This window comes from Hyla sarda, chromosome 2, assembly GCF_029499605.1.
Source record: "Hyla sarda isolate aHylSar1 chromosome 2, aHylSar1.hap1, whole genome shotgun sequence".
In the NCBI taxonomy this organism is placed as follows: domain Eukaryota; kingdom Metazoa; phylum Chordata; class Amphibia; order Anura; family Hylidae; genus Hyla; species Hyla sarda.
This window is the reverse complement of record NC_079190.1, coordinates 441,853,252-441,878,313: the sequence shown is the minus strand read 5'-3', so window position 1 is coordinate 441,878,313 and position 25,062 is coordinate 441,853,252. Positions and strand designations below refer to the sequence as shown.

At 48.0% G+C, this 25,062-nt stretch overlaps 1 protein-coding gene across 1 annotated transcript; it reads left to right on the top strand.

Annotated features, from left to right (window-relative positions):
• The first annotated feature begins 15,618 nt into the window (after positions 1 to 15,618).
• Positions 15,619 to 16,977, top strand: LOC130358045 (Ig-like V-type domain-containing protein FAM187A). The gene has a single exon (XM_056560845.1). The coding sequence runs from the start codon at positions 15,681 to 15,683 to the stop codon at positions 16,926 to 16,928; it is 1,248 nt and encodes a 415-aa protein (XP_056416820.1). The 5' UTR covers positions 15,619 to 15,680; the 3' UTR covers positions 16,929 to 16,977.
• Positions 16,978 to 25,062: the final 8,085 nt, after the last annotated feature.

Sequence of the window (25,062 nt, the reverse complement as noted above, 5' to 3'; positions counted from 1 at the left end):
GGAATCCCTCCATCCTTTCCCGGTGTCCTCATCCCAGGGGAGGCAGTTACCCGATAAAGAGAAGGGGAGACCTAAGGGGGGGGGTACTGTTACGCCTAGCGCTCCGGGTCCCCGCTCCTCCCCGGAGCGCTCACGGCGTCTCTTTCCCTGCAGCTCCCCGGTCAGTCCCGCTGACCGGGAGCGCTGCTCTCTCATGGCCGTTGGGGATGCGATTCGCACAGCGGGACGCGCCCGCTCGCGAATCGCATCCCAGGTCACTTACCCGTTCCCGTCTCCTGCGGTCATGTGCTGGCGCGCGCGGCTCCGCTCTCTAGGGCGCGCGCGCGCCAGCTCCCTGAGACTTAAAGGGCCAGTGCACCAATGATTGGTGCCTGGCCCAATTAGCTTAATTGGTTCCCACCTGTTCCCTGCTTATATCTAGTCTCCTCCCTTGCACTCCCTTGCCGGATCTTGTTGCCTTAGTGCCAGTGAAAGCGTTTTGTGTGTTTATACCCTGTGTACCAGTACCTTTGCTATCTCCCTTGACTACGAACCTTGCCGCCTGCCCCCGACCTTCTGCTACGTCCGACCTTGCTACTGCCTACTCCCTTGTACCTCGCCTATCATCAGCAGTCAGAGAGGTTGAGCCGTTGCTAGTGGATACGACCTGGTCACTACCGCCGCAGCAAGACCATCCCGCTTTGCGGCGGGCTCTGGTGAAAACCTGTAGTGTCTTAGAACCGGTCCACTAGCACGGTCCTCGCTATCCCTCTCTGGCACAGAGGATCCACCTCCTGCCAGCCGGCATCGTGACATATATGAAATGTCTGCAATATGACCCGTTGTAGTAATTTCGCAGGCTTTTTCTGCATAAATAAGAAGGGAGCCTATCCCTGACCAGCATTGGATCTGACGAAGAGGGGGTCTCCGCCCCTCGAAACGCGTTATCCCCTGTAACTACCTGCCTGAATAAATACCTTTTTGCTCTATCAAATTCCCGACTTTGTGGATGTCAATTCTACACTGCTACTTTGGAAAGGAGCGCTTCCCAGCACCGCAATTTTACGGATCATAGATCCCACCTTCCTTCTCTACTAACTGGACGTCCAGGACCAGCTCCTGAGACGACCAGGTGCCAGCAGCCATTCCACTACTACGTGTTTCCCAGGGATCTGGGATCAAAGTCTACTATGGTGTTGTGTCTGTAACACAACACCCCCAGGTGAGCATACCAAAACTCTGTTCACCTATTTTTTACATAACAGAATCATGGCACATTAGTGCGCTTTTTCTTCTGTTTTCCTTTTCATATATCTGAATCTTAAGGCACAGAAATGCCACCCCTATACTAATGGGGTAAAGACAATTAGGAGTCACAGAAGGACGAAGCTGCTTAGCGAAAACGCGTTTGGGATTGGAGCTGAGAGGTGTTTCCAATAGGGTGCATTGGTCATGTATCTTGTAGGTATACTGCAGTAATGCTTGTGTCCTTTTTGTTCATTTGTACTATTAGAATCATGGCTATTGTTGTAGTCACAGGTTCCTTCTGTGACTCCTACTTGTCTTAGTGGCATTCCTAGGGGTGGCATTCCTGTGCCTTGGGTACATCCTATTTGTGGATGCATCTTTATTCGCATTTGTGATTCTGTTTTAGCCCAAGCCATTTTGATATTGACATTTGTCCTTATACACACCTGCACAATTATGTGATATTTTCATTATTGCTCTCACCTCCTACTCATATACTAGCCACATATATCTTTGGGTAACTAAAAGTTGTTTCTAGTCTGAACATTCTTGAGGCAACCGATAGAAGGACATGTTTTATAAAAAATAAATAAAAATAAATGATAAATGATGCCATCTCCCAAAGATTCATAAATCTTTATCAGATCTCCGTGGTCGCACCATAATCTCGGGTGGCGGAGTATTTGTTCAAAACGTTGACTGCCGTGACCCCTTCTTACTGATATTCCTTCTTACCTGAGAGACACAGATGATTTCCTGACCAGTCTACAAGATAGCAATATTGACGCAAATGTCGATCTGAGCTTAGGGGACATTGAGACCTTATACACCAGAATCCCACACAATATGAGAGTGTATGCTGTACGTTAATTCTTGAAAGTGGCAAATAAGTTGTGGTGGCCAACTGGGGTGGCGTGTAGTAAATTACAGGGTGTAATGACTGAATTTGTGACGCCAGGGTAGTATTAACCTCCACAATCCAAGGATAGTAGCCTCCTGGGCCAAGCCCTAAGGCAATATCGACCACAGATGCAGAGTTACTGAAACTTGGCTCTTCTCCCCACTGCAGACTTGGTTCTGACTTGCTGGACGACCTGGTCTGCGGGATCCTGTGAAGGGTGTTGTTGCTCAGGAATAGATTAGTGCAGCAACTAGGTTCCTTAGGTCTGTCATCATGTGATGAGGTACAGATCCACGGTAGAGGTCTGAAGGTGACCTCCACTCTCCTCTCTCCACTGAACTAACTAGCTCCTCCCCGTCTAGCCAGGCTTGGGGGTGCAGGGCAGAAGCCCTGAAGCAGTCATGTGATCTCCTAAGCATCCTCCTGCACAGACAGGTTAACCCTTAAGAGCACAATAAAGCATAATAGTGCATTGACAGTACATTACAATATATTATACATTTAAACCTGAGCAGTGAGCCTGGAGCAGACACACTAGGTGACATCCACCTGACAGGTCAGGAAGACAGGTGTGTTCTGCACAGGGACACCACAAAGTCAGAATTTTGTAATGATATTGTGACGCAAGCCCTCAATTTTGTCCTCAAAATTTTTTTTTTTCCAATTCAACCGAACCTGGTATCAACAGTGCAATGACTGCCATGGGGACACCTGTCTCCTGCACTTTTTATTTGGCATTATTGAAAGCAAGATTAATTTATACCACTAGCAAACCCTTCAAATTATACAAAAGACTTTGTCAAATGGAGCGGGACAGAGAGCGGCTTTCAAGCAGCTCTGGAGCTGACAGCATGGGAGCGGAGGGGCACATGACAGGGGGAGGATTGACAGCGGTCAGGTCGGGGTTAATAGAGGGGTCAGGTAGGGGTTAACAGGGAGAGGGAGGCTGTTAAGGGGAGGGCTTACCTAGACAGGAAGTGGAGCATGGTGGTCAGTGCAGCGTTGCCAGGAGAAGTTGACGGACGTGCACCCAGAGCTGCTGCAATGTTGTCTGATCTGGAGGAGATTTTGCGGCAGGTGCGTGAGAAGGCACTGTCCCGGGGACTTGGCTGGCTGGAGGCTCAGCTGTTCGGGGCCCCCAGGGTTGCTGGGCCCTCTGATGAGTCATGGGCTACACGGTCCAGTGTGCGGTGGTCCCGGGCCCCGGAGAGGCTGAGCCCGGAGGTAGTCCCGCGCTCGCGCCACCGCCATGGGAGCCCTCTGTGCCAGGGTCGAGTGGTGAGGAAGCCGGGAAGAATCCTGCAGGGCGGCGGCGAGCGGCGAAATCTGCAAAGGACTATGAGGCTGTTGCCAGCAGTGAAGGAAGTCGGGGGAGAGCTGTGCATGTGGCCGGAGCCAGTGTGGTCATCCCTCAGGCCGGTGGGGCTCGTCACAGGTGGGGCCCGCGGTGCCTGTGCGGTAGGTACCGCCTCGGGACGGAGGGCCACAACTGTTTGCCGCACCGCGTTCCCCAGTCCGGGTGTGGGGCGGCGGTCTCCTGGGGATTATAGCTGTGAGAGGCCTGGTTGACAGCGGGGCATGGTCGAAGCCCCACCCCTTGTGCTGCTGCAGCGGTGGATTCAGGCTCAGAGTTGTCTGGAGCCGATGGCGAAGCGGGGAGCACACCTTTGTTCCGGGAGGAAGAGGAGGCTGCTGCTGTTCCCAGGAGGACTGGTCAGCCTCGCCAGCGGCCTGCAGTTCACAGTGTGAGGGTACCGCCGGCTGCGGATGCGGGCCGCGGGGCTGCGGGCACCAGTTCTTTGCGGGTGGTTGCTGCTGATTGGGATCATCAGGGATCTGCTGGAGATGCATCTGCTAGGCCTTCTGCGCCGGTGCGCTTGGGTGAGTCGACCTCCTTCTCCGGTTTGGGGGTTGCGGGGGTTTGTTGGAGGGTTTGCAGACTTTGATGCGGGATGTGAGGCTTTTGTTAGAGGGGAAGGGGTCGCGGGCTGGGTCCCCCGTTGCGGCATGGTCGGGTGTGGGTGCTGGGGAGGTGGTAGCGGGGCCGTCGAGTGGGTCGCCGGTCGGTCGAGTGGGTCCGTCGAGTGGGTCCCGGGGGCTCTGGGAGAGAGTGTTTTGGTAGCGGGGGCACCGGTGGCGTTTCCTGTGGCACCTCCTGTGCCGGTGGCAGCGGCTTCTGCTCTGGTTAAGAGCGGGGAGGAGGTGCGTTTGGCGGATGCGGCTCGGGGTGAGGTTTATGTATGCTTTGAGGGCCTGTTGGGGGCCCATTTGAAGCCGGAGGTTAGGGAGCGCATTTGGAAGGGGGAGTACGTAGAGATTTTTTCTTTGCTCCCCTTGGAAATATTTAACCTGGACTGGGTTTAGCCGGACGAGTCGAAAAAGGAGGAGGAGGAGAGGCGTCGTTATCACCTGATTCCTCACACTTTTACGAATTGGTTGCAGGCTTTTGCTATTCTGGCGAGCGTGATAGGGGAGAAGGCGCCAGAGCACTGTTCTGGCCTCTTTTGCTATTTGGACTCTATTGGGGAGGCGTATAGGGTTTATGGCTGCACGGCTTGGCTCAGGTATGATGAGCAGTTTCGTCAGCGGAAGTTGGTTAGGGCGTCTTTGTGGTGGGACCACAAGGACATTAGCCTGTGGATGCGCCTGATGGCAGCGCCGAAAGGGAGTGGGGCTTCGCAGTCCTTTCGAGACGGGGCCGGCGGCTTCGGACTTGGGTCCAGCCAGCCGGCGGGGGCAGGAAAAGGTTGCTACTGGCAGTACAACCAGGGTCACTGTAAGTTCACCAAGTCCTGTTGTTTTAAGCATGAGTGTTTTAAGCATGCTTGTTTTAAGCATGAGTGTGGGGGACCATAGCCTGTCCCAGTGTTTTAAGAGGGGCAATGGGCGAGGGGGTGGCGATGCTGACCAGAAGAGGGGCGATGCCAGTGATGGTGGGAAGGATGCTTCCTTACTTCGCACGGTACCCCCGATGAAAATATAAAAGAGTTATGATTTTTTTGAAGGTGAGGAGGAAAAAACGAAAATGTAAAAATAAAATTGTCTGCGTCCTTAAGGCCCAAATGGGCTTCTTCCTTAAGGGGTTAAGCAAGGGCAGCTGGTGCACCCAAAGTAAATACCCCTAAGGCCTACCCAGAGCAGGCACGCTCCCCTGACCCACCACCTTCCCTGGTCTTGTTTGAAGACCTGGATGACATGTCTATGCAATTACAGGGGGACAATTGTAAGTAGCTGCTGCCTAAATGACGTGATGTCACGCCACGCCCACTCCATTAATGTCCCTGTGTCGGAGGCAGCGCCCGGGTCAGAATGGGGGTGGGAGTGGGACCCCTGCAATCATACATCTTATCCCTTATCCTTTGGATTGGCGGGACCCAAGCAGCGGGACCCCTGCAATCATACATCTTATCCCCTATCCTTTGGATGTATAAAGCTGGAATACCCCTTTAAATCACACTGATTCATTTCCACATCTGCTATTCATTTATCTGCCACAAGGGGGCCACTAAGAGAAATCATTTGACTAAGGCTGGGTTCACTCCACGTTTTTGCAATACAGTTCCCATATACGTTTTAAATTTGAAAACCGTACGGAACTGTATTAAAACCGTGTGCATTGACTCTCCATTGAAAACCATAAGCCAAAAAATGCATCCGGTTGTGTCCGTTTTGCATCCTGTACGGTTTTGTCAGTTTTTTTTTTCCTGTACCCAAAACCGTAGCCTACCAAGGTTTTTGTTCCGGGTGAAAAACCGTATTGAAATGTATATGTTTTTTTTTTTTTAACATGGGAGTCAATGGGAACCGTACAGAACCGAATGTGCGTACGGTTCCATGGTTTTCACCATACAGTTTTTGACTTAGCACAGTTTATTTCTTGGAATTTCAATCAAACAAGTGAAACTTTATTCATAATTGAGTGAAAAGTAAAAAACGTATAGTTTTTATTTCTTAAAAAGCGGATGCAACCGGACATCATTTTTCACACCGTATACGGATTAAAATTTGTACACACGTTTTGATAAAGTTTAGTCCGGTTTTGAGGAATCCGCTTTATTTTTATATATTTTTTTTTTTTTTTATCAAAAACCTGATACGGGAACTGTATTGCAAAAACGTGGTGTGAACCCAGCCTAAATTGAATTGTGAATTGTGACTAAAGATTTTAATTTTCAGTTCCCTTTGCATCTTGTGTCTTGCTACTGAGTCTCCAATTTAGTTACCGTATATACTCGAGTATAAGCCGAGTTTTTCTGCACAATTTTTCATGCTGAAAACACCCCCCTCGGCTTATACTCGAGTGAACTCTCCGCCTGTTCAGTTGTCTTCAACCTGCGGACCTCCAGATGTTGCAAAACTACAACTTCCCCCGGCTGTCCGGGCATGCTGGGAGTTGTAGTTTTGAAACATCTGGAGGTCCGCAGGTTGAAGACCACTGCGGCCTTCGTCATCATCCAGACACCCCCACCCTGATGACAGGGGGGGGGATGATGTCATGTGGGGATGATGTATTTCGCACCCTAGGCTTATAGTCGAGTCAATAACTTTTCCTTGATTTTTGGGGTGAAATTAGGGGCCTCGGCTTATATTCGGGTATATACGGTAGTGAAGACAATTTTACTAAGATCAGTCATCTGCAGCCAAGCAACCTGCTTATCACTGGGCAAAGACATCGGAACAGAGAAATAGCAGTGAATTTCAAAATACAGTACCACCCTGAAGATTTCGTCACCACAGAGTGGGCATTTTATTGGTAAGACCCCTGTGGGTTCTTTGGACACCAGGAGAGGACGGCTGATTTGCGAACAAAAGAATCAGACACTTTGATATCCAATATCCCGGACTGCTCTCTCCTGTTATTGGCAAATTACGTCCCATATACACTATAGTTGTCCAACATTTTTCTGATTTCTATGGCCACCATTACACTTAAATAACAGCCATACAGGGCGTACCAATATGCACAGTATGGCACCAAACTATTTTATGCATTGTAAAACATCCATACAGTGCTGAAATAATACCACCATATGGGGGGAGATTTATCAAAACCTGTGCAGAGGAAAAGTTGCTGAGTTGCCCATAGCAACCAATCAGATCGCTTCTTTCATTTTGCAGAGGCCTTGTTAAAAATGAAAGAAGAAATATGATTGGTTGCTATGGGCAACTGGTCAGCTTTTTCTCTGCACTGGTTTTGATAAATCTCCCCCATGGTGACTAAATATCATCACTCACTATACCATGTCTAAATAGTAATACTGTAGAAATAACAAAAACTATAGATTTAGTGTATACTTTACCATGCATGAACTGTGTGCAGATATTGTAAGCTGTACCCCTAATCTGCCTCCAGGGGGTGCACTTGTACAGCTTATCACTTCTTACTCTGCCACAAAGCCTTCCGGATGTTTTACCTGCTGTTTCTGTTGCTGTCCTGGCTGTGTTTTCCTCTGAAGATATTTAGTATTTTATGTTTATGTTTTATATTTGTTCTATACAGTACATATGTACATATATGTTACAAAGTACAGTGGTCCCTCAAGTTACAATATTAATTGGTTCTGGGATGAGCTTTGTAAGTTGAAACCATTGCATGTTGAGACCAGAACTCTATGGAAACCTGGTAATTTGTTCTAAAGCCCCAAAATGTCATCCAAAAATAGGAAAAAAAAGTTAGAATTAAAGAAAAAATTAGTAGATAACTAATATAGATAAAGCAAGTCCTTACATATAAACGTAAGAAAGATCTGCTGGGAGCTGTAAATCACTGTCTATGTCTGTGTTTTCCAAGCAGGGAGCCTCCAGCTGTTGAAAAACTACAACTCCCAGCATGCCCGGACAGCCAAAGGCTGTCCGGGCATGCTGGGAGTTGTAGTTTTGCAACAGCTGGGGGCACCCTGCTTGGGAAACACTGGTCTATGTAGGGGACCGGAGCTTCTTCAGGGTCCTGTACAGAACATGCAATGTCTTAAAAAAGTAACATGGAGTCGTCCTTACCTGGTGTCCAAAGGAGCAGGTAACCCTGGTGCAGGTAAAGTGTACAGAACATGTAATACCACCCTGTACTGTAGGGGGCGCTACCAGAAACCAGTCAGTGCATACGCTTCAGTAATACAGGGGTTTTACCAGTGAATGCCCATTTTATTGGTCAGATCATCCGGCCATTGACACATTTCACAGATCTGGATTGTCTATAGCATTGTATGTTGAGTCTGGTTTCAACTTACAATGGTCCAGAAAAGACCATTGTATGTTGAAACTATTCTATGTTGAGGCCATTGTAAGTTGAGGGATCACTGTATTAGAATATCAAGTGTTACTATTGTGTAAGGCTTTCTTCACACCAGATCCGTCACATGACGTACACCATCAGCGTCCAATGTGTCCATCAAATTTCCATACGGACACCAACAGACAAAATAGCGCTGCTTGCATTGATTACAGAATGCGTTTTTTATTTTTTTGCAGAGACTTCTATGGTAACCTCTAGTGCAGATGTAAAAACAGCTTAAATGGGCACTGTCATGAAATAAAAATATTGATATGTTGTAGTACTTAAGTGCTACAACATATCCCTAATATACTTTAATTAAAAAAAAAGTGATTTTAAAACAGTTTAAAATCAATTTTAAATTCGGCCACTAGGTGTCGCCCTCCTAGTGGCCGAATGCATTCGGCAGTGGCGTCACTAGTGAATTTCGACTCATTGCAGCCTGGCAATGAGTCGGAATTCACTCACTGCGGTGCGCGCATTGGCTCCCCTGCTCCCTGGCCTTGCACGCCGGCCCCGCCTCCTGGCATCCCGTCGCTGCTGTCCTGCCCGTCGCTGCACTGTCCTGGTATGTCTGGGGGGTGGGGGGGTGTTCGGGTAGCGGGTGTTCGGGTAGCGGGGTTCAGGGGAGGGGTAGCGGGGTTCAGGGGAGGGGTAGCGGGGTTCGGGTTGCGCCGCGGCTATGTATTGTTTTTAACACAGGGTGCCTCCAGTTTTTCCCCACTACAACTCCCAGCATGCCCTGACAGCCAATAGATGTCAGGGCAAGCTGGGAGTTGTAGAGGTGAAACAGCTGGAGGCACCCTGTGTAGATGAACTAAGGGCAGAAGTCAGCCCCAGCAGGCATCAGTGACGTGGTGCCTGCTGGGGAAGTCTGCCTGGTAGTGAGCACGCTACCAGGCAGACAAAACTGCATTTTTTATATAGTAAAAAAAAAAAAATTAGGCAGGGAGGAGGTTAGGGATAGATGGGAAATAGGCAGGGACAGAGAGGGGAAAAAAAGGGATGGTGGGAGTTACCCTTTAAGGGTCTATTCACACATACAGTATTCTGTGCAGATTTCATTCGCAGATTTGATGCGCAGGATTTTCTGCTGCAGATTTCAATGTAAACTCAATGACTGAACACAGCTTCAAATCCTGCGCATCAAATCTGCACAGAATACTGTACGTGTGAATAGATCCTTAAGGGGTACTCCACTTACATTGAAGGGGTGTGGTGTGACATCATAAGGGGCTTGGCCGTGATGTCACAACCCCCCCCACAGCCCGCACCCAGCGTTCGCAACAAAATGTTCCAAACGCTGAGGCAGTGGAGTGAGGCAGGTAGAGCAGCTGCAGGTCAGGTTCTGTTGACACAATAGAACTAATATGTTCATTTCTATGTTTTCTATTTCTTAATATTGTTAATTTGCTTCTTCTACGGCTGAGTTCACTTTAGCGTTGCGCTCCGTTCAGAGGTGCACTAGAAAAGTCTGTTCACATTACCGGAGTTGAGCGGAAAGAAAAAAAATCCTCCATATCCTATTTTTTTCTCTGTCCTGAACTGGCGGTGTCCGTTGTGCTTGGACCGGTTCAGGGTCCCTTCAGCGCAAAATATAAGAGCTGAATGGACCCTGAATGGGTCAAAGCACAGCAGCAGTGTGCACACAGCCTTAGGGTCTATTCACACAGGTGGAATTTGCAGAATTGCGCCTCAAATGAAAGCCCAATGGACTTCTATGGGATCCGCACAAGCCAGAAACCACCCAAGGAAGCAGAAGCGCAATTGGTGCGGAAATTTCGCTGGTTGGGAAACACTGTATAACCCCAATTATTTATCTTCAGGATAATTTTTCATGGTATTCATTGTATTTTGTTTCCGAGTGATAAAATTTTTTTCTTTTAAAGACGTCTTATACAAAGAGACACAGGAAATGCAAGTGAAAGAACGTGACTTTTTATTTTATTTATAACATAAGTAAAAATACAGTGGTCCCTCAACATACGATGGTAATCCGTTCCAAATGGACCATCGTTTGTTGAAACCATCATATGTTGAGGGATCCGTGCAATGTAAAGTATAGGACAGTGGTCTACAACCTGCGGACCTCCAGATGTTGCAAAACTACAAGGTGTAGTTTTGCAACATCTGGAGGTCCGCAGGTTGAAGACCACTGGTATTGGAGGTTGTACTCACCTGTCCCCGCCACTCCGGACCATCACCGCTCGTCACCACTGCCCTGGATGTCGCCGTCCATCGCTGTCACTGCGTCCCCGGGATGTCCCCGACGCTCCGGCAAGGCCTCTGCTTCCCCGGCATCCTCGCTCTCTGTCGCCGCCATCACGTCGCTATGCACGCCGCTTCTATTGGATGACGGGAAGGCGTGCAGCAACGTGATGACGTTGGAGGAGAGCGCCGATGATGCAGGGGATCCTGAAGAGGACGCGCCGGAGCCCCGAGGACAGGTAAGTGATTGTCAGCGGACCACACGGGGCATCGTAAGCAGCTATCCGGTGGTAGCTGAAGCAGTCGGCGCTGCCGGATAGCCGTTTATGTGATGGCCCCGACAAACAAAAGTATTGTATGTTGATGCTGCGTTCAACATGCGATGCCCATCGTATCTTGAATTGCTCGTATGTCGGGGCCATCGTAGGTCGGGGGGGTCACTGTATGTTGAACATAGCTACAAGCTTCCTAATGTGCAGTCATACAGACAGTGCATGGGATATGCAAATCTCTGTTACGCTAGGTTTCCACACTATTTTTTTCTGGTGTTTTTTTTAGTTTTTGGACATCTGCCACTGCAGTTTTTGAGCCTGTGTGGAAAATAAAACTAGCCTTACAGATTCAGCAAAAGGAACACAACTGGGGGTGATAGACAAAAGGCAGGGGTTAATTCCATGCTCTCAGGTTCTGTAAAAAATAATTAAATAAAAATAATAAAATAAATTAGGATTATTATCAGAGGCAGAACAGATCCATTTCCTGAGGCTGGGTTGACATGGTGGCGGGGATGCGGTCAATGCGGTCAATGCGGTCAATGCGGTATGCCTTGTGGACACATCGTCTTTAAATACTCCATCCTGATCTTGCTTTTCATGCCTACTAATGGAGATGGCGGCTTATCTCTTTTGCCTAACTCCGCTCTAGCGTTTTGTATTCAGCAAGATAATAACTTTCCTTGTGGGGGGAAATGTTATACTAGCGATAAGATAATGATTGTCAGATCATAGCAGAAAACCAAACCAACACAGAATTATGGATTTATACAATTTGGTTAGCCATGCAGATAAATAGGACACTGTTTTTTTTTTTGGCAACAAATACCTGCAAATAGTAGAATGAAAAATATTGGGACTGTGGGGGGAATAAATAAACACTGAGGGACATATTCAAAAACTAGTGACTCTTATGATAATATAATAAATAATCTAATACCAGATTTTTGTTATCTCTGCACTAGCTATATTTTCAGGATACGGATGGATGAAGGTGTGCTGTTTGATCATTGCACCTGTTGATCCAGGGTCTACTCTGCCTATAGGTAAAATAGGCAGCCGACTGTACATAGTCGGGAACACAACCCAACAACCAGATAAATCAGACACGATATAAACAAACAGGGCATGATATAGCATACTAACATACAGTTCAGAAATCGGAATCAGGATAAACGGCAAATGAATAAATGAACAAGACTAGATATAGAACAAGTATATAGCAGAAACCAGGGGATGAACAGATGAACTGAATGTAAAACACTAAACAGATCAGGAAACATAGAACACTGTTCACACTGGAAACATAGAAAGAACAAACTAGACTCCCCACTCCGAACATGAAGGGAAAACAATATTACCTCCAAATAGACTTCCAGCCAGTGGGCACACTCCACCGTGTGATCAGGATACTGGTCTAGAAGGAAACAGAAATACAGGGTGGGCCATCTATATGGATACACCTTAATAAAATGGGAATGGTTGGTGATATTAACTTCCTGTTTGTAGCACATTAGTATATGTGAGGGGGGGAACTTTTCAAGATGGATGGTGACCATGGCGGCCATTTTGAAGTCAGACATTTTGAATCCAACTTTAGTTTTTTTCAATAGGAAGAGGGTCATGTGACACATCAAACTTATTGGGAATTTCACAAAAAAACAATGATGTGCTTGGTTTTAATGTAACTTTATTCTTTCATGAGTTATTTACAAGTTTCTGACCACTTATAAAATGTGTTCAATGTGTTGCCCATTGTGTTGGATTGTCAATGCAACCCTCTTCTCCCACTCTTCACACACTGATAGCAACACCGCAGGAGAAATGCTAGCACAGGTTTCCAGTATCCGTATACACTGCTATATACTACTATATACACCGCAGGAGAAATGTTAGCACAGGCTTCCAGTATCCGTATACACTGCTATATACTACTATATACACCACAGGAGGAATGCTAGCACAGGCTTCCAGGCTTTGAAGAACTTCACTTTTGACACCCAGAATAATTTTTCTTGGTCCTAGTTCTTCTGGTGCTGCCAGTCATTGTGCTGCTATTGCACTTAGAGGCCATGAACGTGTTATTTTTGTTATTTGCCCCAAATTTTCAAAAGGCCAAACACCCTTCTGAAAATGAGGCAAAGTTAACAAAATAAAGAGCCCTAATGACACGTCTTTGTGTGGCGTCCCGGAACAGGACTTGGTCCTGTTCCTTAGTCTAAAGTCCCCTCAGCCATAGTCCCTCCATGACAATAGGGCTCTCCTTTAGGACTAACCCCTATTCACCTCATATAAATGGTATTTAATCAAAAAATATATATGTTTAATAGGTTTTATAGGAATACCTCTGTATAGGACCTTAGAGGTCACGTGCCTGTAAATAAATTGTATTATGGTTTAAGGACCTTTGGATCATGTGATACCCAGAGTTCACTGGGTCAGGACTGACAGGTTCTGCTGACCAATGAGCTTTGTCCCACCCCCTTGATATATAAGGGGCTGCAGCCACTAAATTCTCTCTCTTAGGCCTACTCTCTTGAGACCTGTACATGAAAGCAGGCCCATCTCATCATCTAATCATCTCATCAGCATCAATTCAAGCTTGGCCTGAAGCCTAATACCTAGCAGCCACAAAAAACATGAGTTATCCAAGCTCAGTTTACTGAATTTTGTGTGACTACTAGAAACTTAAATCTCCTAAAAATAGTAGCACAGTGGCTAGCATCAAAGCTCATTGATCCCGGAGTCCCAGCAAACCTGTGAGGAACCTGTACCACGGTTTTCTCTCTCAAAGACTGTTATGTTCCATGCCGTTACATAAAATATACAGTAAAGTTACTTCAAGTTTACTTCATAAAACCTTCTGTGGACATTCCGTTATTTCTCCCTGCCGTTTGTGGGACGGTTGGCGGTAGGACTATTACATTGAGGAAACCTCACCCTGGCGTCATGCCAACTAAGGGTTAACACCAATGTACCCTACATTATCACCAGCACCACCCCTTCACCACATTTGACTATTTACCCAAATGTTTTTTTGTGTACAATTCTCCATGCAGAAGGAATTCTTCTCGTTGCTGTGGTTTTGCTACAATGTAGTAGTCAGCCATTGGTGATTAGGACAGACTGGATGCCGGGCTGATACATTTTACCAACACTGATATATTTTATATATTTTAGCAGACTATTAAGACACAAAAAAGCTTTATGCAATTGATATACAGTGGTCCCTCAACATACGATGGTAATCCGTTCCAAATGGACCATCGTTTGTTGCAACCATCGCATGTTGAGGGATCCGTGCAATGTAAAGTATAGGACAGTGGTCTACAACCTGCGGACCTCCAGATGTTGCAAAACTACAACACCCAGCATGCCCGGACAGCCAAAGGCTGTCCGGGCATGCTGGGAGTTGTAGTTTTGCAACATCTGGAGGTCCGCAGGTTGAAGACCACTGGTATTGGAGGTTGTACTCACCTGTCCCCGCCACTCCAGACCATCACCGCTCGTCACCGCTGCCCTGGATGTCGCCTTCCATCGCTGTCGCTGCGTCCCCGGGGTGTCCCCGATGCTCCGGCAAGGCCTCTGCTTCCCCGGCATCCGCGCTCTCCGCCGCCGCCATCACGTCGCTACGCACCCAGCTCCTATTGGATGACGGGACGGCATGCGCAGTGACGTGATGACGACGATGAAGAGCGCCGACGATGCAGGGGATCCCGAAGAGGACAAGCCGGAGCCCCGAGGACAGGTAAGTGATCGTCAGCGGACCACACAGGGCTCCGTAAACGGCTATCCGGTGGCAGCTGAAGCAGCCTGTGCTGCTGGATAGCCGTTTATGCGATGGCCCCGACATACAAAAGCATCGTATCTTGATGCTGCCTCTGAGAGGCCATCATATGTTGAAATGATTGTATGTCGGGGCCATCGTAGGTCGGGGGGTCACTATATTTAGCTTGCAGAAGTTTGCTTTGATCAGTGTCCCCCAACCTTTGACTCTCCAGGTGTTGGAAAACTACAACTACCTTCATTCACTGACAGCTTGGAATAGAAGTTGCACTTTGTAGATTAGTGTTTCCCATCCTGTGGTTTTCTGGCTGCTCCCAGACTAAAACTCTTACTATTCCAGACACAGCACCACACCTGACGATAGGCTGTGTCTGGTATTGCAATTTTGCTCCATAAGCCTGCCATGTTTTTTTTTTTAAACTGCCCCTGCAGTGTTTAAGCCCCAAAGTGTATTCTAAAGGAATGAGAAATAAAAAGAAAGGACTTGTACTTCTCCTTCCCACTGGATCCACTGCTGGCCTTGGCTCAATAGCTGCAGTGCAGTATAAAAAAACAAAATGGAAACTGTCGTGTGTGAAGGCCGCCTTATGGTGGATTGTGCTGAACCAGACACATATAGGGGGAGATTTATCAAAACCTGTGCAAAGGAAAAGATGGCCAGATTTTCTGCAGAGGCCTTGTTAAAAATGAAAGAAGCGATCTGATTGGTTGCTATGGGCAACTTTGCAACTTTTCCTCTGCACAGGTTTTGATGAATCTCCCCAATACTGTGATGCTTTTTTTTGGGCAGAAAGCAGCCACGATTTTTATAACCCTGGACAACTTTTCTAACAAAAAGGTATTGACTAAAGCAGATCAACTCCTTAGGAGACATGCAATAGAACTTAGAATCTTAAGGAAGTGACATCATCATGACACGGTGGTGTCTCTCAGGTTATACCGATAGCAGTCAACAAATGATCCCACTTGATGCTTTATCTTGCATACGATTAGACTGCTACTCTTCTACCTGAAGATGATGCTTCGATATTGTCCTCTTCTCGCTTTTGTAGCTGCCATTTTCTTGCTTTATTTCATTCCTGCAAGCAGCTCAACCACTATTGCGAAAGATGACGACATACTCAGCTCTACAAAATGCCCAGCATACCTCCTGTTTGAAACGGCTGCTTATCTGTCTGACGTGACAATTGAACTTCCTTGCCAATGCAAGCCTGAGGAAACAAAGTACGTGGTATGGTACTACCAGAAGAAGAGCGGAGACAAGCCCATGGTCCTCACAGACTTCAAAGGTACGGTGCAACTCGATGTAGAAAATGTTCGGGACGCTTATGATACCTCTTTAAAGTTCACTATCCGGATGTTCAACCTTATTGTACATAAGGCACAAATAGAAAATTCCGGAAATTATCTATGCGGCACACAGGATGGACACTTCTTTTATGGATACAATGTTGATATTCAGGACTCCAAGGATGCCCTTGTATCTTTTGTAGAGAAAGATGGCAAGCCACAGCCACATCTGAAAAACAAATACTTTGTGGCCTTCACCACTTTTTCGGATTGGACAGTGTGTGACCGATGTGATGTCAGAGGGGAACAAAGGAGCATTGGCCTGTGCTATGTCAATAGTTCCTACCTCAACCCCAGATTTCATGCAAACAAAAATGATGTGTCTTCATGTGGCTCAGAAGCCGTTCCACTCAAATTCAAGAAATTGCTCTCCAAGCGAAGACCAGAGATCCTGATCCGGAGCTGCATGACTAAATGTCATGTGCGGAAGAAGGGAGTTATGGGCATGTTGAGCACTCTGATGCACACTATAGGAAAGCTTAAAGATTACATCCCATGGATCTCTAAGGTACCAATGGAGATTCATACTCAAACAATGGGCAGCAGAATGAGTATTTCTTGTCCAGGAGTAAGGCCGGAACATGCGGTGGCCTGGGACAAAGATAATGAGCGACTTTATCTCACAGAGAATCTAATTGGTGCTAAAAAGTCTATGAGAGTCTTCATTGATCATGGAGGCCATCTGAACTTTCGCTCCATCCAGTACAGTGACGCAGGAACCTACTATTGCTGGCTGCAGGGGAAACTGACGGCCGGCTTTAAGTTGTCTGTGCAAAGAGATCCTCTGAAAAAACGTAAGTTCAGCGATCCTGATGCTATATTTGTCATGAAGAACATTTTGATAAGTATTCCAGTGCTCATCATTATCTTCCTCGTCGTTCATTGTGCAAAGTTCTTTTGCTGTTGTACCTGAGCCTCCTCCTGTGTGCCGAACATTGCAGTTCAATACATGATGACGGAGTATGAGAAAAGAAGAAGATGTCTTCTATATATCTTGTGTTGCTTTGCATGTTAATATTAATAAAACGAATAAAATGCTTCCGTGTTTTTAAATTTTTTTTTTATATAAGTAACAAAGTTCATGGTCTGTTTAACCCCACCAGGACCAAGAGCGTACCTGTATGCCCTCTGTGTTTCTCTTCACCACCGGTAATCTGGCGGTGAACAGAACAGGATGCCTGCCATCGAATCAGGGCTGCTACCGTTACCTGCACGTGAATAAGGACTCCTGCTGGGGGTGACAATGACGGCACCCACTCCGCTCCTCTTCCGGAGGGCGAGAGAGGGTGTCGGGAGGTGACACCAGCAGAAGGGGCCCCCCAATCCCTGGCGTCAGTAGCGGTATTGCGGGCCCCAGAACTGGCGGCGATGATCAACGGCGAGAAAATGACAGCAGCAGCAGGAGGTGAGGCCTTTCCTCCTGCTGTTGCTTAGCAACAACTCCCAGCATGCACAGCCAAAGGGCATGCTGGGAGTTGTAGTTTTGCAACAGCTGGAGGCACATCTACCACTACCAGCATGCTTTTGCCTGTCAGTGCACGCTGAGAGTTTTAGTTTTGCAACAGCTGGAGGCACATAGGTTGCGAAACATTGGGTTAGGATTTGTTACCTAACTCAGTGTTTTGCAACCAGTGTGCCTCCAGCTGTTGTAAAACTACAACTCCCAACATGCACTGACAGACCATGTATGCTGGGCATTGTAGTTTTGCAAAAGCTGGAGGTACTGGGGCCGCCATCAGGGGGGTACAACCCATACACTTGTATGGGGCCCGGAGCTTCAGGAGGCCCGGACGTCCCTGGACCTTTATCTTTTTTTTTACCAGCTTGTCAGTGAGTGACTGTCACTCACTGACCCCTGTCTGGGGGGGCCCGAGGACTATGGCCTGCTCTTTCTAGGGTACGGGCCCCTGAAGAAGTACGGCAGGGCCGGACAGGCCAGGGGCTGATGGGAGTCGACGTGCCCCGCGCAGGCACGCACGTCTACTCCAGTCACCTTACCTGTCCCTACGCGTTCTCCAGTCCAGCTAAAGCATCCTCCAGACAGATCCTCCCTGTGCAGTGACACTGTGACAGGAGCAGCAGCTGCACAGATCCCCAGCAGGGTGGGTGAACGGGCGGGGGCGTGCGCCGGGGAGCGGGGGGTGGTTGCTCGGGTTGGGGTGTTGTCAGGGCCGTTTGAAGGAATTTGGGGGCCCCAAGCAAAATAGAAATGGAAGCCCCCTCCCCACCTTACGCACGCAAAAAAGATTATATATACGGGACCATATAGAGATTATATACCAGCTGTACACAGGATATATACCCCATATAAGTGTTTACAGCTACATGCAGGAACTCACAGGTCACGTCTTTTCTGATCAGCGTCGTCCTCTTTCCTTTTCTTCCCCGTCTGACTCAGACCGCCATGATATCTTCTCCAGCCAAAACTTCATCTCTCTTCATCTGCAGAACAAACATCTTAGACTCTGCATTTTTCCAGTGCTCTCCTTAACCCCTTAAGGACCCGGGCTTTTTCCGTTTTTTCATTTTCAATTTTTCCTCCTTAACTTTAAAAAATCATAACTCTTAAAAGTTTTCACCTAAAATTATATATAATGGCTTAATGTTTGCGTCACTAATTCTACTTTGTAATGACATTAGTCATTTTACCCAAAAATCTACGGTGAAACGGGAAAAAAAATCAATGTGCGACAAAATTGATGAAAAAACACTATTTTGTAAGTTTTGGGGGCTTCTATTTTTACGCAGTACATTTTTTGTCAAAAATGATACCTAATCTTTATTCTGTAGGTCCATTCGATTAAAATGATACCCTACTTGTATAGGTTTGAATTTGTATCACTTCCGAAAAAAATCATGAATACATGCAGGAAAATTTATACGTTTAAAATGGTCATCTTCTGACCCCTATAACTTTTTTATTTTTCTGTGTTCAGGGCGCTTTGAGGACTCATTTTTTGCGCCGTCATCTGAAGTTTTTAGCGGTACCATTTTTGTTCTGATCAGACTTTTTGATCACTTTTCATTAACTTTTTTGTGGTATAAAAAGTGATCAAAATGCGCTATTTTGGACTTTGGCAATTTTTTGGCGCCTGTGCCATTGAACGAGCGGTTTAAAAAGCGGTATATTTTTATAAATCGGACATTTCCGCACGCAGAGATACCACATATGTTTATTTTTATTATTATTTACATAATGTTTTTTTTATTTTTGGAAATGCCGGGTGATTTAAACTTTTATTAGGGGAAGGGATAATTGAAAGGGTTAATGATTTTTTTTTACACTTTTCTTATGCAATATTATAGCTCCTATAGGGGGCTATAACATTGCATGTACTGATCTTTTACACTGATTGATCCATCTCCATAGGAATGGATCAATCAGTGTTTTCGGCGATTGAATGCTCAAGCCTGGATCTCAGGCTTGAAGCATTCATTCGGCGATCGGACAGCACAGGAGAAGGTAAGAGACCTTCCTCCTGTGCTACAGCTGTTCGGGATGCCGCGATTATACCGCGGCGATCCCGAACAGCTCCCTGAGCTAGCCGGGCACTTTTACTTTCGTTTTTAGCCGCGCGCTCAGCTTTGAGCGCGCGGCTAAAGGGTTAATAGTGCGCGGCACAGCGATCAGTGCCACGCGCTATTAGAGGCGGGTCCCGGCTTCACTATGACGCCGGGCCCGCCGCGATATGATGCGGGGTCACCGTGTGACCCCGCGTTATATCGCAGGATCGGGACTCATGACGTATGCATTTTTTTTTTTTTTAAATCAACTGGTGCCAGAAAGTTAAACAGATTTGTAAATTACTTCTATTAAAAAATCTTAATCCTTCCTGTACTTATTAGCTGCTGAATACTACAGTGGAAATTATATTATTTTTGAAACACAGTGCTCTCTGCTGACATCTCTGTCCATTTTAGGAACTGTCCAGAACAGCATATGTTTGCTATGGGGATTTCCTTTTACTCTGGCAGTTCCTAAAATGGACAGAGATGTCAGCAGAGAGCACTGTGCTCATGATGTTAGCAGAGAGCTCTGTGTTTCAAACGGAAAAGAATTTCCATTGTAGTATTCAGCAGCTAGAAGGATTAAGATTTTTTTAATAGAAGTAATTTACAAATCTGTTTAACTTTCTGGCACCAGTTGTTAAACGGAGTACCCCTTTAACACTACACAATCTCCTCATCTATAGGCCTGTAATAATGCCCCCCTTGGTGTCCCACTCAGTAACAGAGCATGGTGCCCAACAGTCCCCAACCATGGTGCCTCCAGCTGTTGCAAAACTACAGCGCTCAGACGACCTCTGGCTTTCCGGGCATGCTGGGAGTCATAGCTTTGCACCCTGGTTGGGAAACACTGATGTAGGTAGTTAGGTAGCCAGGTACATAGCTAGTAGGGCTGCAAGATAAGGTCAAACTGTGCGATTGCAATTATGGACCTAAATATTGCAATTTCAATATTATAAACAAATAGTGAAATCCTCCCATTTCATGTCCAATTTCCCCCCATTTTACATCTATTCCCCCATTTTATATGCACCACTCATTTCACATCTTCCCCGTTTCATTTTTATCCCCCCTAATCACATTCTCCCCATTTCATTTCTATCCCCCCATGTCACATTCTCCCCTTCCTATCCCTTCCCCGTCTCATCTTCCCCCATGTCACATTGTCCCCCCATGTTAACCCCCCCCCCAAACCAGTAGACAGGAAGTACCCCCAAATTAGATCCCTAGTAGGCAGGTAGTACCCCAAGATTGACCCCCTCCCCCCAGTGGACAGGTAGTACCCTCAGATTACCCCCCCAGTAGACAGGTAGTAGCCCCATATTAGACCCCACCCCCATGGTAGGCAGGTAGTACCCCAGATTAACCCCCTCCCCCCCAGTAGGCATGAAGTACCCCCAGATAAACCCCCTCACCCCCCCCCCAGTAGGAAGGTAGTGCCCCCAGATTAACCCCTCTCCCCTCCCAGTAGAAAGGTAGTACCCACAGATTAACCCCCTCCCCCCAGTAGGCAGTACCCCCAGAAGAGGGGGTAATCTGGGGGTACTACCTTCCTACTGGGGGGGGAAGAGGGGGTTAATCTGGGGGTACTACCTGCCTACTGGGGGGGGCAGATTAACCCCCTCTCCCCCCTCAATAGGAAGGTAGTACCCCCAGATTAACCCCCTTCCCCCCCCAGACCCAGTAGGCAGGTAGATAGTAGTACTAGTACCCCTAGGAATTGAGTGCAAAACCTTCACTTTCACTCACTGTCAGAGAAGTTGCACTTACTTGCACACCTAACGCCGCGCGCAGTAATGTCGGCAGTTCGTGCACCGCCCACTGTCACGCTCTAGGGCTGGCGTCAGGACACCGGCCTCTGAATTCTGGGACTCAGCGTGATGTCAGGTGACATGGTGAGCGGCGCGCACATAGGAGGCCCGGGCCGACGGACGGTAAGCCGGAGGGGGCACAAAAAGTAGCCGGAGGCAGCGACTTCCAGTCTCTGCCTCCCTCTCCAGACAGGCTCTCGCACTGCTGGGCCGGCAGGCCGACAGGGCGAGCTGCCTGCCGAACGGGATAGCGCAAGAGGACAGGCAAACACCGGCTCTGCTCGGGGGCCCCGGGCCAGCTCGGGGCCCCAAGCAATTGCTTGGTTTGCCTGTCCTGATTCAACGGGCCTGGGTGTTGTTTGCAGACTACAATGGTGATGAGAGGTGCAGGGAAAGAGGTGCTTGGGGTGTTATAGGGGTGATGAGAGGTGCATGGGGAGGTTATGGGGGTGATGAGAGGTGCAGCGGGGTGTTATGGGGGTGATGGGAGGGGGGGTTTTATGGAGGTGATGAGAGGGGTGTTATGGGGGTGATGAGAGGTGCAGGGGGGTGTTCTGGGGGTGGTGAGAGATGCAGTGGGGTTATAGTAGTGATGAGGAGAGGTGCAGGGGGGTTATAGTAGTGATGAGGAGAGGTGCAGGAGGGGTTATAGTAGTGATGAGGAGAGGTGCAGGGAGGGTTATAGTAGTGATGAGGAGAGGTGCGGGGGGTCATAGTAGTGATGAGGAGAGGTGCGGGGGGGGTTATAGTAGTGATGAGGAGAGGTGTGGGGGGTTATAGTAGTTATGAGGAGAGGTGCAAGGGGGGTTTATAATAGTGATGAGGAGAGGTGCAGGAGGGGTTATAGTAGTGATGAGGAGAGGTGCGGGTGGTTATAGTAGTGATGAGGAGAGGTGCGGGGGGTTATATTAGTGATGAGGAGAGGTGCAGGGGGTTATAGTAGTGATGAGGAGAGGTGCAAGGGGGTTATAGTAGTGATGAGGAGAGGTGCAGGGGGGTTATAGTAGTGATGAGGAGAGGTGCAGGGGGGGTTATAGTAGTGATGAGGAGAGGTGCAGGGGGGGTTATAGTAGTGATGAGGAGAGGTGCGGGGGGGTTAAAGTAGTGATGAGGAGAGGTGCAGGGGGGTTATAGTAGTGATGAGGAGAGGTGCAGGAGGGGTTATAGTAGTGATGAGGAGAGGTGCAGGGGTAATAGTAGTGATGAGGAGAGGTGCGGGGGGATTATAGTAGTGATGAGGAGAGGTGCAGGGAGTTATATTAGTGATCAGGAGAGGTGCAAGGGGGTTATATTAGTGATCAGGAGAGGTGCGGGGGGTTATAGTAGTGATGAGGAGAGGTGCGGGGAGGTTATAGTAGTGATGAGGAGAGGTGTGGGGGGGTTATAGTAGTGATGAGGAGAGGTGCGGGGGGGTTATAGTAGTGATGAGGAGAGATGCGGGAGGTTATAGTAGTGATGAGGAGAGGTGCAAGGGGGTTATAGTAGTGATGAGGAGAGGTGCAGGGGGGTTATAGTAGTGATGAGGAGAGGTGCAGGGGGGGGGTTATAGTAGTGATGAGGAGAGGTGCAGGAGGGGTTATAGTAGTGATGAGGAGAGGTGCGGGGGGGTTATAGTAGTGATGAGGAGAGGTGCAGGGGGGTTATAGTAGTGATGAGGAGAGGTGCAGGAGGTATTATAGTAGTGATGAGGAGAGGTGCGGGGGGTTATAGTAGTGATTAGGAGAGGTGCGGGGGGGATTATAGTAGTGATCAGGAGAGGTGCAGGGGGTTATATTAGTGATCAGGAGAGGTGCAAGGGGGTTATAATAGTGATCAGGAGAGGTGCGGGGGGTTATAGTAGTGATGAGGAGAGGTGCAGGGGGGTTATAGTAGTCATAAGGAGAGATGCGGGGGGTTATAGTAGGGATGAGAAGAGGTGCGGGGAGGTTATAGTAGTGATGAGGAGAGGTGTGGGGGGTTATAGTAGTGATGAGAGGTGCGGGGGGGGTTATAGTAGTGATGAGGAGAGGTGCGGGGGGTTATAGTAGTGATGATGAGAGGTGCTGGAGGGGTTATAGTAGTGATGAGGAGAGGTGCAGGGGGTTATAGTAGTGATGAGGAGAGATGCAGGGGGTTATAGTAGGGATGAGGAGAGGTGTGGGGGGGGGGTTATAGTAGTGATGAGGAGAGGTGCAGGGGGGTTATAGTAGTGATGAGGAGAGATGTGGGGGGTTATAGTAGGGATGAGGAGAGGTGCGGGGAGGTTATAGTAGTGATGAGGAGAGGTGCAGGGGGGGTTATAGTAGTGATAAGGAGAGGTGCGGGGGGGGTTATAGTAGTGATGAGGAGAGGTGCAGAAGGGGTTATAGTAGTGATGAGGAGAGATGCGGGGGGTTATAGTAGTGATGAGGAGAGCTGCAGGGGGGGTTATAGTAGTGATGAGGAGAGGTGCGGGGGGTTAAAGTAGTGATGAGGAGAGATGTGGGGGGTTATAGTAGTGATGAGGAGAGGTGCAGGGGGGTTATAGTACTGATGAGGAGAGGTGTAGGGGGGGTTGTAGTAGTGATGAGGAGAGGTGCAGGGGGCGTTATAGTAGTGATGAGGAGAGGTGAGGGGGGGATATAGTAGTGATGAGGAGAGGTGCAGGGGGGGTTATAGTTGTAATGAGGAGAGGTGCGTTGGGGTTATAGTAGTGATGAGGAGAGGTGCGGGGGGTTATAGTAGTGATGAGGAGAGGTGCAGAGGGGGTTATAGTAGTGATGAGGAGAGGTGCAGGGGGGGTTATAGTAGTGATGAGGAGAGGTGCGGGGGGGGTTATAGTAGTGATGAGGAGAGGTGCGGGGGGGTTATGGTAGTGATGAGGAGAGGTGCAGTGGGGGTTATAGTAGTGATGAGGAGAGGTGCGGGGGGGTTATAGTAGTGATGAGGAGAGGTGCGGGGGGGGGGTTATAGTAGTGATGAGGAGAGGTGCAGGGGGGTTATAGTAGTGATGAGGAGAGGTGCAGGGGGGGTTATAGTAGTGATGAGGAGAGGTGCTGAAGGGTTATAGTAGTGATGAGGAGAGGTGCGGGGGGGGTTATAGTAATGATTAGGAGAGGTGCAGGGGGGGTTATAGTAGTGATGAGGAGAGGTGCAGGGGGGTTATAGTAGTGTTGAGGAGAGGTGCGGGGGGGTTATAGTAGTGATGAGGAGAGGTGCAGGGGGGGTTATAGTAGTGATGAGGAGAGGTGGGGAGGGGTTATAGTAGTGATGAGGAGAGGTGGGAAGGGGTTATTGTAGTGATGAGGAGAGGTGCAGGGGGGGTTATAGTAGTGATGAGGAGAGGTGGAGGGGGGGTTATAGTAGTGATGAGGAGAGGTGTGGGGGGGTTATAGTAGTGATGAGGAGAGGTGCAGGGGGGTTATAGTAGTGATGAGGAGAGGTGCAGGGGGGGTTATAGTAGTTATTAGGAGAGGTGCAGGGGGGGTTATAGTAGTGATTAGTGATGTCACAAACATAACATTTTCGGTTTGCGAACGGCGAGCGCGAACTTCCGCAAATGTTCGCGAACCGGACGAACCGCCATTGACTTCAATGGGCAGGCGAATTTTTAAACCCACAGGGACTCTTTCTGGCCACAATAAAAGTTATTTCAAGGGGACTAACACCTGGACTGTGTCGTGCTGGAGGGGGATCCATGGAAAAACTCCCATGGGAAATTACATAGTCGATGCAGAGTCTGGTTTTAATCCATAAAGGGCAGAAATCACC

Coding starts and splice junctions, on each gene's coding strand:
- LOC130358045 (XM_056560845.1), top strand. CDS start 15,681: ATGATGCTTCGATATTGTCCTCTTCTCGCTTTTGTAGCTGCCATTTTC.